The following is a 14,849-nucleotide window of genomic DNA, read 5'->3' as shown; positions in this document are numbered from 1 at the left end:
TTACTGTAATGTGATGTGTTGTTTATCTCAGTTGATCAGACGACTAATGCTGTCAGAGTCAATGAAGGGAAATCGGGATCGGTTTAGTCACTGCTCAGTTGCAAATCACTCCTATAATTAACACTTATTTTCTTCAAGTGCCATATTAATTTCTTAAGGTTGGACTCACGTGAAACCATGAGTCAGGTAAAGGAATAGATGTTTTTCAGAATGTCTTTCACTCTAGAACTGGCATTGCAGAACTAGTTTGACAGGATTCTTTGGTAGTCTCCCACATGGGATGTTCATTTGAAAGCACCAAAACGGAGGAGCTGCTTGCACTTTGCACTTCCTGGTCCCTTCCTCCCTGCCTACCTGAATTTATCAACACAAAGGCTTTAGGTGGAGGAGCCACTGATAAGACCCTGCATACATTGACAGCAGAGATACTGTTTTCATAATTTAAACAATGCTACAAGGAAAATTCAAGGGCAACAGTAGTAGAAGAGGACGGAGGAAAAGATTAAAAGCCAGCTAATTGTATCTGCCTTTTGAATTTGGCTTTAATATGAAAATACATTGGAATTTGTAATTACTTTGAAATATTTTAATCATGGCAACTATCGTCATTTTCATTTCCAGCTTGTAAGAAGTCGTGTAAGAATTTTTTCCTCATAAATAGTAATTGATAACAACCCATCAGTTTTAAGTCCTCAGGGGAAACATAAAGTGTGTGATGTGCATGTTTAAATTTGATCTGTTTTCTTAAACCCCACGAGAGCTTTTTCCTCAGATTTTGAAATTGCCTACAATGTGGGAGGAAGACTTATCCATATAAGGTAACAGAGAGCCACAATTTGTGACCAAAGTACTTGTTATGCTTGTTTGCTTTATATTATTAAAACCATAAGCAACCAAAAAATAAATAAATTCAATATCAAAAACAGAGTAACGTGTATTAATAAAACTAAATAACAAAAATAAAAAATTAGCTGCTGGTTGGATCTAGACCGATTAGCGCTATCTAGTGTTTATTTGTAGTATCGCTACCTGGTCACGTTTTGCAACGTCATCATATAGCGACAACATATTGCTCTTGAGCTATAGTTATCCCGTTTTCGGAATGTTTATTTATTGAACTCTAACGTTAATAAAGACAAACATACTTTGTACTGCGTACAAGTATGATTTTGAACTCATTTAAAAGCTACAGCTATCATCCAAAACATTTTTGTTTTCCATTTCTTGTTAACAATACTGAGTAAATAGCAGTCATCGTCGGTGTCCAGTTATGCCAGTACTGTTTGATAAAACGTTTCCAGGAGGGTGTAACACTCTTCCCGAAGGCTTTTGGTCGGCTATAGATGTGTGGATAAAGAAACCTCACGTGGTAAACAAGCGTCTTTGTGGAGTTACAGAGACTGAGAGTAAAGATGTGGACCGAGAGGATCTGCGGTTCATGTTAAATAATCCTGTGTCGGATACTTTAGGTGATGTCTTCTCCTTCCTCGCTAACGGCGTTTCACCTACACACGAAGAGGACAAACCCTGGTCCTCCACGGTCAGAACATTTATTCCTAAAGTAAACTGTTATGGGAAAGTCCTGCATAAAGACGTCATCGTTAAAGGTAAGAGCGGGAATTAAATGACATGGCTCTGTTTTGTTTTGTAAAATGTTAATTTATGTCTGTGTCCTTTAGACTTTGGCAGACAACAAGTGACCTTTCTTCCAATTGAAGATGATGCAGAAGGACAAGTGTCTCTGAAAAGGGGCAACGTTTATCAGATCCGGCTCTGCGGTTCCGAATGTGATAAATGGTAAGTCTAAAATTACCCAAAAAGTCTAAAGAAAGTTACTTAGAAAATGACTATATTTTTCATCTGAATGTTAATTTAGCATATGGGGTAATTTTCAGTTTCTGACATTCTAGAAATACTACAATTTATCATGTAAAAAAACTAGCAAAAGTCAGGAAAATCAATTCTGATATCACACTTATTTTTCCAGCTGCGTCTGTTCTACATGAACATGATTACATGAACCATCATACACTTTCTTACTCCTCCAAATACTAACGTAGCTTTGAAAAGTATTTACAAGGGAGAAAATGTGATATCTCGTACCATTGAACCAGTCGTGATTTAATCATGCTGGCATGTTATGGGGCTCCACAGGGTTAATGGGTTCATCTGGAGTTGAATGAATTAAAACTTAGTTATGGATACGATAGAAATAATTTTTAAATAAATGTGCTCAACTTTAAATTATTAGAAAACATTAGTAGAGACATGTTCTAAAGCCAAAAGCCATGTCACCAAAGTGCATGCAAATGGAAACTGACACATGGTAATATTGTACCTTTCTAAGACAGCAAAACAAGAATGAGGAATACTTGGAGAAATTCTTAATATTATGAAAAGGCACCGACATAGAAAAACCTAACAAAGTTAGAGACTGTAAAGGGAAATGTCATATCTACAGTACACCTGAAATTAGCACATTATAAAAGCAACCGACATTTCATAATCTGGCTTTATTTCCAGGGCCTTGGAGCTGCACGTCTTGGATCCAGATGCTTGGTTCTCTGATGGTGTGGTTTACCCCAGATTGCCCTGGCTGTCCTCAGATCTGCTACCAAAACTTGTGCGCTGGGCCACTGAGTGCAAGCACAGCGAGTTCAGGAGCACCTTGTCTTTGCTGCCAGTGGAGAAATACAGCCTCGTGTACCAGCAACTGAAGGACAAGTACAAAGCCATGGTCAAGGTGAAGAGAATGAATGCTCTGTGGCTTATCTGCTTATACTTTGATGTATATGGTGTACATTCTTGTATTTCTTTTTTCTAGGTTTGGCCTGAGGTAACAGATCCTGAGAAGTTTGTCTATGAAGATGTTGCCATTGCTACATATCTCCTGGTGGGTTCATGCCCAATTATTAATGCTGCTTATTAACTACTTCAAAATAAAAGTAACCAACTTACTTTAAATGAATAAGACAAACAACAAGCATAAACATGTACATGGATGTATAGAAGTGTCTGTATTGCTTACATGTTGTCAGGTCATGATACCAAAGCTGGCTCGATCAGTTTATGTGTAAAAAAAAAAAAAAGACTTTGAACTAGAGGCAGCTGTCAGCAGTAGCAGCTGGTGTCACAGTGCAGGTGTAAATTGGTTTTTTCGTAAAATGACTGTAAATTGTCACCAACACAGTATTGTTGAGTCTCTCTTACTGTGCTGTGCAGGTGCTGTGGGCTGAGGAACGAGCACAGAAAAGTCTCTCCTCCAGGCAGTCGTTCGTGGACCTGGGCTGTGGAAACGGCCTCCTGGTTCACATATTGACCAATGAAGGGGTAAGTTAATTGGATGAGGGGATATTTCTTTTGTCATCATTTCATGAACAAAAACCCTTCAAGTCAATGAGCTGAGCTTAGTAAGTCCTCAGTGGGCAAATGACTCATGTGAAATAAAGTTTGTTACTCGCTGGCTTTCTGGATGCAAACAAAGAACACACAAGACTGAACTGGACACGGTCCTTTGAATCAGCTACATTAATCATTTTCTCTTTGTGTTTACAGGTAGTTCACACATAATGTATGGTATAATGAATAATGTATATCATGTTATTATATTTATTTATTTCTATTACTGTTATGTTGCATCTGGTAAAACAGGAGCTAATTTTAATCATTTTATATGCGTCTTATTTATAACCATACATCGTCGTTTTTATTGATTATGTTTTTGTCTTATTAATCAAAATCTGTTGAATGACTAATAACTAGCTCTCAGATATATGCAGTGAACTAAAAAGTGCAGTATTTTTCTCTGAAATGTAGTAAAAGTAGAAAGCAATGTGGAAAAAAACGAACCTTTTAAACTGTACTTGGTTATGTTTGACTACTGATAGTAGTATAACACTTTAACTAGACTAAGACTTTACAGGTGTCCTAGTAATGGATCTTATTTAGGTAAATGCTAACAACAACATACTAACATGCTAAGGATTAGCTGAGATATTTACCATGTAAACATGTTTTTGTACGATACACTAAAGAGAAAGTCTTTCAAGCTATTTGGTCATTAATCAAATTACTTGATCATATTCAAATTTCAACCTAATAAATATACATATTATCACCAAAGTTATTAAAATCATCCTGAGGGGAACATGAATGTTTCCTTAGAGGTTTGTGGAAGTTGATGAATTAGTTGTTAAAATGTTTTAGTCTGGACTCAGGCTGCAACCAACAATTTTGAAATAATGTCTGACAACTACATAAACTCTCTGCTTTGAAACACACTCCCATCTGAGCTGAAGGTGTTCAAATCAATGATACGGGGGGATTCATGTCTTAAATTTACACTTCCATGTTGCCTTCATGGCTAATCACAAACAGCATCTGGTGAGATTGAAATTCCAAACAGCAGTTTATAGTCACAGTGTGAATGTGGCTGCAGCCAATTATCTGCTGACTGTGAGGCCACCTTGTTTTGCAGCATCCAGGAAAAGGCATTGACGTTCGCAGGAGGAAGATCTGGGACATGTATGGCCCCCAGACTCTGCTAGAGGTGAGTGATCTGAGCATGGAAAATTTTATTGTAACTAAATTTAGCTTTTTAATCACTGTTATTATCTTTTCAAATGAAATGGGGAATCCATATCATATGATGTAGGTGCCTTCTGAGCTGGCTCCTCACTGGTGTCACTGCTTTGTTCTGTAATTAATGGGGGAACATATTTTCCACCTTTCAACAGGATAACATTGGTTCTTCTGTTAGTGTTATACACATACACAATTCTGAATGAGAGAAATTCATTATAGCATTAAGATTAGTAAATAAGACAGTTCACCAAACAAACATTGGTCAAGGTTGGTTTGAAGCTCTGTAGCTTTTAACCAAAAGTTGAATTTCAGGCTTCTTTTTGGAAACAGTATTTCATGACAAACACCATTAACTGGGGGATTGATGATGATGACCATGTGATATGATCAAAACTTCTGCAGCAGTTACAAAATGGATCTTGAGGTTAAGTGTCTTGTTAACTGCTGTTTTAAGGCTTAAAGTGAACCTTAACTTGAGTTGCAGATGTGGAGTTTTAAAGAAACAGCTATTTATGAATAAATAATTATGTAAACATTTAAAATAAATTCATAATTTCCTTCCACCCAAAGTAAGGAATTTATGTTTGAGTACACTACTTACTAAAGATGTTGCCTTTTGTCAGTTTGACGCGTATGCTGTGGGTCAAATGTTAGATAAAGTTTGCCTTTTCCGACAATTTCCATTAAGTTATTCAAAATCAAATCACGCTCCAAAGAGCTCTTGTGCTTTTTGCTATTTTAGGAAAAGGCAATTACCCCCAGTGAGAGCTTCTTATTCCCGGGTACAGACTGGCTGATTGGGAACCACTCGGACGAGCTCACACCATGGATCCCTGTTATAGCAGCCAGGCGAGTCATCAGCAGACACAATCTCACTCAGCAGCTCAAGTGCCAGCTGATCTCTCCAGTTTAGAATACCATTATGCACAAAGAGTGTGTATGTGTGTGTTCTTGTTCGCCAGATAACAAATATGTGTTTTTTAAGACAACCACCTGATGGCGATGTGGAGCCTCAGTTTAAGAATCACAGCAGATGATAATCTTTTGAAATGGGTTCCTGTTTCGTGTCTGTTGAACAGTTTTACCACCTTAAAAACAGTGTGGACAATTCTTTAGTCAACACTTCACCTTGATATGGGTTATTCTTTTAAACCGCACAAAAGGCTACAGCTAAGCGTTATTCTGCCTATCCTTTGCATTCCTTTACTCGATTATATTCAAAGTAAATAAGTGTTATGTAACACATTTTTTGAACTGTTTCCTAACTTCCTGTTTTTTAGATTTGTTCTGCCTCTAGTTTGCTTGAACATAATTTGTTTCTTTTTTTTTTATCTCTTCATATGAAATATGTTACTAATGTATGAGCTCATTTCTATGTTGTCCAAATCCAGTATCTGATATTATAGAGCAATATCTATTCATTATAATAGTTTCTTTTTTACATGCATTTCCTGGAATAGAAAGTACAGTGTGGTATAATATTTTTTAGCAATTATTGTCGATAGTTTAGATATTGTGTTGTTTTTGTGGCATATCCAGCACAGCTTGATCAACATTATTTATTTTTGTTTGCTCTCTTACTGTAGGTCATCTTACTCGTGCTGTTATTTTGTCCTTCCCTGCTGCTTCTTTGACTTCTATGGGAAATACCAGAGACGCCACTGTAAGAAGTCTCAGTATAAAGAGTACATTGACTTTGTCTCAGAGGTCAGTGAAGAGAGTGGCTTCAGCACTGAAGAGGACTGTCTAAGAATACCATCCACCAAAAGGGTAGGCTAACAAAATCAGAACTACAGAGATCATCAGTTTGACTTCCTATGTTTAAAAAAAAATAATTTCTCATCCTTAAACATTTGCCATGCATTTGTTTTTTTTGTTTTTTTAGTTAATTGCCAAAACAAGTTATTGATAGTTATTGACTTTTTCACCTTGTTTTATCCAAAAAATTAAGAACCTACGAGAAACTCAGTTAAACCTGGTTGTTCATGTGACCTTAATCAAGTGAGATCTATTTTTATAGCAATTTTCATATGCAACCTAAAGTCACATAAGTAGTATTTTTTTAAATACCTAAAACAGAAAAAAAAAATATACAGCAAGTTAAAAAAATCAGCTAAAACACACACATAAGTCATAAAAGGTAAATGTGGAAACAGTAATTACTGACCTTAGTTGTGCTCTATAAGAAACAAATTAAAAATACTAATAATTTTGTTGAACTGGGCAAGATTATTTTTATACAGATCTTGAGAGTCTCTTTTTTTTTTTTTTTTTTTTTTAGGCAGCCAATCTCTGTGACCTACTTAGTTAGGCATAAGCTGCTAAATATCTATAACTACATCTGTGGAGATCTTTCCAAAATTCCGAAGATTATTGACGTCATCTGGCCAATATTTCCAAATTGAGACTTTGAATGATCTAGATTAAAAAAATGGATCCAGTTCATGAAAACCGTATAAATACTGTATAACATGTTCTTATAGGTTTGATTCTTTCATTTTATTATTTATCATTTTTCTTTCAATCAAAACAAATATGCCAACAACATATTTTTTTCTCATAAGAAAGATGAAGAAAAAGATTTTTTTTAAGACATTGCATCATAAAACATCTTCCTTTTCCTTAAACAATCCCAGCTGTTAACCCTGGCTTTTCCCACCTGAGCCTCATTTAGTAAAGACAGACAGAAATAAATCAAGACTGTATCATTCCCAAACGGATATTTGTTTGTAATACACATGGGCAGATAAAAAGGACAAGCCAGTCTTTACTGGTGTTTTATTTATCAGTCATAATAATTTTTTTAAGTGCAAAAGCCAATTAGTTTGTCTCACACATGGCAACACTATTGTAAGTAAAAATAATTACACAGTTAGGTAATTATAACATAGATTTTACTGTTAATTACTGATTAGTCTTAATCAATAAAACAAGTATTTTTCTTAAAACTGAGCAGATACATTTTAAATTAATTCTGTAATGCTACTGTCATTCTTTATGTTTTGTTAATAGTAACTCACCTATTGGTAATAGGTGAATCAAATGACTCATTGGAGCCAAGAAGCACCCATGCGAGTCCTCCTAAAGTTCACCTCTTTTTCCTGCAGGTGTGTCTGGTGGGAAAATCAAGAAATTATCAGCTCTCTGACGAGGCCAAAGCAGAGAAACGAAGAGCTCTTTACATTGAGAGCCGCCTCGCCAACTCCACCTGTGGGGTCACAGTGCAAGGGTCAGACATCATAAATGATGTTACAGACAGTGACAGGACCTCAGGGAGACAGTGGGGAGCTGGGTTCCGGCCCCGAGACAGGGTTGAAACTATTCGTAACTGTGCCTCTCTCCCACGGGACTTCATCGACGGTGTTGTCCTGGAGGTCGCTAATGTTCTTCTGCGAATGACTGAAGACGACTTCACTGACTGGAACCGAGGAGGTAAACCATGACGCGACAGCACATACGAGTTAAACAAACTAATCGCACAAGTCTCCCTGGACGTGAGCTGCTACTGAGTTGATGAACAGATTCAGAGTGATTCCACAGTAGGATGCAGTACCTGTGAAGGGTGCTCATTGAGCATTATAATTTTATAGCTGCCCTTCAAAGGTAGAGATCAGTATTTCCAGAAGCAGAGAAGCTAAAGCAAAAGTTTTAAGTTGTTTATTTCACCCTCAAAATCTTTGCCTTACAGCCAGTATACACAGATACTAAACTCTGCAAAGGTAAAATCAATAACAATGTTTTAATCAGTTTTATTGCACATCAAAACTAGTTTGCTTAGGATTTTAAGCGTTAGTTGATTATTGGCAGTCCATAATTTTAGGGGTTAAAAATATTATTTGTAGTGTCTGCCATAAATATTTTAACATGTGACCATTGTCTGTCTTTGAAACATAAAGCTACAGCCAATACAGTTTAGCTTAACTTGGGACAAAGACAGGAAACGGCTCATGTGTTTAGATTTTGTTTTTTTGTTTTTTGTTTTTTTGTTCAAATGAAACCGTCATCTGGAAAGTGGAGCTCACTGTCTTCAGGCGGTAAGAGGCTTAGTGTTTACTTTTTGCAGTCTTCATGCAAAGCTGAGCTAACCAGCAGCTTTAGGCCTTGTATTAAAACTGAGAGATGTGAGTTTTAGTGATCATCTCATCTATCTCTCTGCATACAAATAATAATACATATTCCAAAATGTCAGGCTTTTAATTTTACCCATACTTGATGAAATATGGGTAAAAGTAATAGCCTGTATGTTTTTTTTGCCTTGGTAGAGCAGCTTAGCTATAACTTCAACGTCACAAAACCAAGAGTAAAAAAATTACTTCTCCCATTTACTATAAGCACCTGAAAATACTTTGAGTGCTTTTGTGACATGTTGGCAGCCAGGACCTCTCATCTGATACCCCCTCCGTCAATCTGTTTGGCCCATCCTTTCATTTGCCATTAGTCTGTGGGTCCTTTGTGACGCAGAGACCCTTTCAACTCTGTATCTTACCCTCTATCAGCCACAGCCTGCACATCATGGTACAGCGAGTGCTACACACCACATCACACACACATGGCCATTTGCACACACCACCCACACATCACCTTTATCGACTCCTCTGCACCCCTGCTGCCACACAGACACACACAATATGAATGAGATAAGGAGATGAGGACTACTGTGATTAAAACAGAAAATTTGCTGTCGGGGCGTCAGTGCCTAAATTAGAGGTAGAAAATATGAGGGAGAGCAAATAAAGGGAGGCTGTAACTCTGTATAGAGATGACTGGATGAATGATGCACCAGCATATGATTTATGCATGAGTATGCATTTGTATGGAGGTATTCCTACCAGTTATCTGCTGTGTAAGAACAAAGGGTAAATTCAGGGGGAGACAGCCTATATTAAATAAATCCAGGAGGACATCAGTCCATTTGAGATTCATTTTTTCTTCATTTTTAATCAGTCTTCACAGCGTTATTGATATTATAATCGATTCATATTTGATTTTAAAATGATAGCAGTGTAGAGCTTTGGTTATATAGCTTCTTGGCTTTGGTGCATTTTCCACTTTTGTTGAATATATTTATCAGTTGCTCCTGAGTGCTCTTGTACTCTCTCATTGCATTGCAAGTACAAATAAAACAAGTACAGATCCGGAAAACAGACACTTAGCTCCAAAGCTAACAGGAACAAACAGTTCTCTACAGTAAAAAAAAAATAAGTTAAAAAAAAGTAGACAGTGCACTATGTGTATTCAATAACAGATATTTGGTGATGGACATGCACATTGGTACATGTTTGCAAGATTGTATTAACTGTATGAGTAAAAGGTTATAATCTCAGTACTTATTGAACACTTTTCTTGTATTTGTCAAATTATTCACAGATTTAGACATTTCCCGACTTTTGTTTTATTTTCTAACATTAGGTTAACATTATTGGCATTAGGTTAACATTATTTCACCACTAACTAACATTAGTGGTGAAAGAACTGCCCGCTTAAAGCTACAATGTGCAACTTAAGCTAGTGTTAAAATCAGACTAAAAAACACAGCACTTACTGTGTGACTCTGGCTGCTGTAGCTTTAAGTTGTTACTGTTTTATGCATGGTTTACTGCTAACTCACGGAGTTATGTAATCACACTGAGAACAAAACTAGCAGTTCATCTAACGTACAACATTTTGCAACACTAAACCACAAAATGGGGAAATGTCTTTTTGTGATGGACTAAAGCAAAGCAAGGAGTAAATTGTTTTTGCAGCCATTTTAATGTAGACACAGCATAGACTGTGGAGTGGAAGTTTTGCATCATACTGCAGGCCCACAATCCTCCAGGTGACCCAGCAGAAAACTGCTTCCCAGAATCATCCTCCACATCTGCACTGATGATGCAACTGCACTTACCATTAATGTAGCATAACGTTAGCCATAGCTTTATCCTTATACAGAAAAAATTATATTGGTGTGTCCATACCGAGGAGTCTCAGAATTTTGGACAAGAAACTCTGGACAAGAAGTTGCTATATGCATTATAGATTATGTAATAAAAATAAGTCAAGTCACATTTAAATTTCATAATTTTCCAGCTAAAATGATTAAACAAGTAAATATTACCATGTGCACAGATTTATTTATTATATATATATATATATATATATATATATATATATATATATATATATAAATATAAATATAATTTTTTATTTTTTTTTTACTGATCATTTATAGCAAAGTGTAGAAAAGTTGAAAGTTTGGGAGCCCTTTAGAATTTTCTCACTTTAGCATAAATATAAAACAGATTAGATTTTCTGTCTTATCCCAAAAATAGATGAAAGGAACAAAATCAAACAAATGAGGCCAAAATATACATTTGTTTAATTATATTGGCTGGTTTCATTTCAATCCTGAGTCCTGAATGTAAAGCTCTCCACTATTTCAAAAAAAGTTGTGAGAGAAATAAACAAAAACAACCCTGCTAGTTAGCAGTTTAAATGAGGTTGTGCTGCTGTATTTGACTATATTACACTAGGTTTGAGCAATGCTACTGCAGCATGGGACCTGCAGTTTTGGTAGCTGAAAATTACCCTTTTAAATGCTTTATTCACCACTCTGCAATGAGTGGAGCAAATTTTTCTCTGCTCAGCCTGATTATGAATTGGTTTAAGTAGCAACAACAATCAATTGCTGGCCATACTTTCCATGGGGAACGTTCAACCTTAAACAAGTCCGACTGTACATCAAGCCAAATCATTAATAACCATCCAAGCCTGGTACTCCTCCAAGCGGAGTCTACTCTGTCAATACTGCCCTTCTCCCATTAATCCCCATTAACACTGTAGGCAGCAAGGGGCGGCTCTAAGCAGTGTATTGATATTATATTAAGGCCTGGATCTCCTTGGCGTCTGGGTTGTAGCATGGCAGTGCGCCCAGTTTCACACTCTCAGCACAGGACTGGGCTTGGCTCTGGAACTGTCTGTGAATGTGGGAGTGTGTTGCATATTTTAGGGATTAACTAGCTAAATATGGGATGTATTCTGAGTGCACAATATGTTTTTTAATGACTTTCACTGGCAGGAAAACAAGACTTTAGAAATCCCCCATCCATCATAGCTTAGCATTTAGTTGTAGATTCACTGTACTGTTTAGATACAATTCAATAAGCTGTAATGAAAATATTTTACTTGACCAACTGAACTTATCAGATAGTACATTCTCCTATGCCCACTAATCTCTAAACCAGCAGGAATTGCATGAAGTGCTTAGGAATTTGTTGTGAAAGCATGATAAAGATCGCATTAAGATGTCGCTTATGAAACGGCACAGAGTGTCATTACAAATCCTGTGGTGTGTCCCTCTCCAATATGTCATAGAAATAAGGAGGAAGATTGTCATTTGTACAAACCAAAGGTCAGCCCTGATTGAATTATCTTCTTGGAAAAAAAAAAGCGCAGCAAAGCCAGAAATACAGTCAATGTCCTGAAACGGAGCCCAGAGGTGGGGTACATGTGAGCACAGAGGGTTATGTCATTTATTTGCTTATGACTTGCTAAACTCATAGCTTAGAATATATATATATTTTTCAATATCCCTTATTCTTCTTGCTTGGTATCTAAAATTACTGACCCAGTGGGAGAGTGACAACAATGACTCATGCTATTAAATGGCCGGTGGGAAATGCAGCAGTGAAATTCACGCTGGTTGCTCTGACAGCTTGTTGGAGCAGCTTTTAGGTTTCACTCCTCACAGCCCTGACTAACACTGACATGCAGTGAATGAGGTGGTTTTTCCCCTTGCTCTCTGTATTTAGCGCTGGTGACATCGACTCCAGCCAGTCAACTGTATTGGACACTCTTTTCTTAGTCTGTATATTATTTCTGTGCATGCCTGAAGCAGCGTTTGTAATTTATTGATGAATGCAGCATTGCCTCTCTCAATGCCTCTCTCATCTTTCACCCTTTTCTTCCTACCCTTCTTCCCTTCCAGGCAGTCTCTCTTTAAGTGAGGTGGCTGGGCTGTTGCATCAGGAGAACCTGCAGCTCCTGAAGAAAGAGTGCGGAGGCCTTCAGACGCTGCTCAAGAACAACCATCAAGTCTTTAGAGGTAGTCAAACCACAACTTTTCTACAGTTGGTTCAAATTAAATTAAAGTGGAAGTGCATTTTCCAAATGTACTTAATTGCAACTGTTCAGTGACTAAGGCAACCCACATGAGACAGACAAACTTTTTTTTACTTGCATTGTAGAAAGGTTTAGAGCCCGACACACAATCGCCATGGTTGTATGTGGGGAAAAACAAGGAAAATCTGACTGATCTGAAATTTGGATCACATTTATGCTGAGAAGTGAAACCAGCGGACGTCAGCAAGAATATGTTTTCCCTGGTTGTTACTTTTGAGGTTGTTCTGTACGTGAACTTAAAGAAACCAAAGAATGACACTGACGTGGCTCAATCAAGTGGACATCGTAGAGATATACTTTTTCCATATCCATATTGAATGATGTTTATGATAAGCAAACACAAATGTCAGTAAAAGTTTTGATATTGTTTCCTGTCACCATGTTTGGCCACTGATATAGATGTTTGTTTATACAAAGTGCCTTTTTCCACATTCACATTAGAAAAGCCAAGCCAGTTTTTTTGTTTTGTTTTGTTTGTTCCAGAGGCTAGTTTGGAAAAGCCCTGTTTTGGAATGAGAATAACGCAGTTTTAGTTTGGATGAAGGATCCAAAAATATGAATTTACGGACTTAGCCAGCTTAATGTGGACATAACCTCAGTCTTCCTTCATTTCCTGTCATCTCTCCACAGCCTCCAGTCTAATAATAAAATGCCACCCTCGTCCATAAGGTATTTTCTAATGCTCATCTTTTGTACTGATGATTCAACCAGGACAGATTTCTTGCAGACAATAAACAGGTTGTTTACTTCTTCAACCCTGGATGCCTGAAATAACTCCTCAGCTAAGAACAGATTTATTTGTAGCATATTGAAGGAGACCCTTACGCTCTCCCTTTGTCTTCTCTTTCAGTGGAAGGAGGGAGGGTGCATATAAGAGACTGGCGAGACAGTAAATCCATCCGAGCAGATGCCAAAAGGAAGCCTGTTGCCCCTGGTGCATTAAAAACTCGTCCCTGCTGGTTTCACACCCACCACCCTCAGGGCTGCCCTTTGCAGGCCGAACACTGTGCCTTTGCTCATGGTCCTACGGACCTACGACAATCGACCAGACCTCTGAAGAAGATGAAGTGTGATCCTTTTTGAAAACACACAAGACATTTTCCTCCACCTGATTGGAGTGCTTTTATTTATTTTTTTATTCAATTATTTGTAATAAATGCTTTAGTATTCACTACTGACACCTCAGGCCAATGGTATCCGGTGAAATTTAATTTTCAAAAGATTATTTTATGTAATTTTAAGAAATTGCATTTTCAGTAGTAAATACTCAGTGTACAGCAAATACAAATGACCTGGCCTTGCTGTTCCAACAGTGTATTAAAGTCTGTCACAAGGGTTCATCCAGGTGATGAATTTGCTACGCATTCTTTTTTTAAAATAAACTTTTCAAAATGTTGTTTGTACATAACTCCAGTTCACTTAGACATTTATTTCACCTCAGACAGAGGCCGAGGTTCACAGACAGGGCAGTGGAAAAAGACCAGGCAGCATTTAAACAACGTAAATGTTACCAGTATGAATTATTTGTTGGCAGGAGTTGAGGAGTGAGCTGCATGCTGTCCCCACTGGATGGACGTTTACTGCTGTGTCTCTCTCACACAATTTGCCTTAACCCCGTGGCTCAATTGTCAGCTGGTATAGCCCGCACAGGGACAGCAGCAGGCCCATGAGAAGAGGCGACTCTCGTCTTTGTTTATGTCACCTACCGTAATCAGATACACATTGGTTTGGAATATGTAGACTTTAAAAATTTTTTTTAAAGGGAAAACACTGAAAGCCTTTATCTTATGATGCAATATTTGTGTGATGGGAGTGGTCCCAGCCACGGTGATGTCTCCATACATGAAAATTATGTAAAATGCTACGGAGTCACCAGAATTGCAAAATCTCATTAATTTGACAGTAACAACCTTCCTAATTGTGGAATTTAACTAACACTTGTTAAAATGTGGTTTTGTTGTAGCTGTGTGTGTGTGTGTGTGTGTGTGTGTGTGTGTGTGTGCCATCCTTGGCTTTATTGTTCAGATGGTTAATTACGTATTTGTAGACCCCAAAACCCATGGATATTATTACCAATCAATGAACCAAAACAGGCTCAACATATG

The 14,849-nt window shown here is 37.3% G+C and overlaps 1 protein-coding gene across 2 annotated transcripts; it reads left to right on the top strand.

Moving 5' to 3' along the window:
- Positions 1–1,052: 1,052 nt before the first annotated feature.
- trmt44 (tRNA methyltransferase 44 homolog) lies at positions 1,053–14,139 on the top strand. 2 transcript variants are annotated; one of them, XM_067525210.1, is made up of 12 exons: positions 1,053–1,607; positions 1,680–1,797; positions 2,524–2,743; positions 2,825–2,893; positions 3,223–3,330; positions 4,478–4,549; positions 5,327–5,433; positions 6,171–6,354; positions 7,692–8,016; positions 12,551–12,667; positions 13,375–13,413; positions 13,595–13,728. In XM_067525210.1, the coding sequence occupies exons 1-11, from the start codon at positions 1,271–1,273 to the stop codon at positions 13,410–13,412; spliced, it is 1,695 nt and encodes a 564-aa protein (XP_067381311.1). In that variant the 5' UTR covers positions 1,053–1,270; the 3' UTR covers position 13,413; positions 13,595–13,728. The 2 variants fall into 2 exon arrangements, with proteins under 2 accessions (XP_067381311.1, XP_067381310.1); XM_067525209.1 differs by lacking the exon at positions 13,375–13,413 and having other exon boundaries at positions 13,595–14,139.
- Positions 14,140–14,849: the final 710 nt, after the last annotated feature.

The sequence above is a fragment of the Channa argus genome, chromosome 12 (genome assembly GCF_033026475.1).
Source record: "Channa argus isolate prfri chromosome 12, Channa argus male v1.0, whole genome shotgun sequence".
Lineage (NCBI taxonomy): Eukaryota > Metazoa > Chordata > Actinopteri > Anabantiformes > Channidae > Channa > Channa argus.
The sequence above is the reverse complement of the archived record's forward strand: the minus strand, read 5'-3'. Positions and strand labels throughout refer to the sequence as shown.

Bases quoted from the DNA above. Each gene is read 5' to 3' on its own strand.
- trmt44 (XM_067525209.1), top strand. From the start codon at position 1,271: ATGCCAGTACTGTTTGATAAAACGTTTCCAGGAGGGTGTAACACTCTT. The intron at 4,550-5,326 runs GTGAGTGATCTG...TTGCTATTTTAG, and splicing joins GCCCCCAGACTCTGCTAGAG to GAAAAGGCAATTACCCCCAG. The intron at 5,434-6,170 runs GCGAGTCATCAG...CTCTTACTGTAG, and splicing joins ATCCCTGTTATAGCAGCCAG to GTCATCTTACTCGTGCTGTT.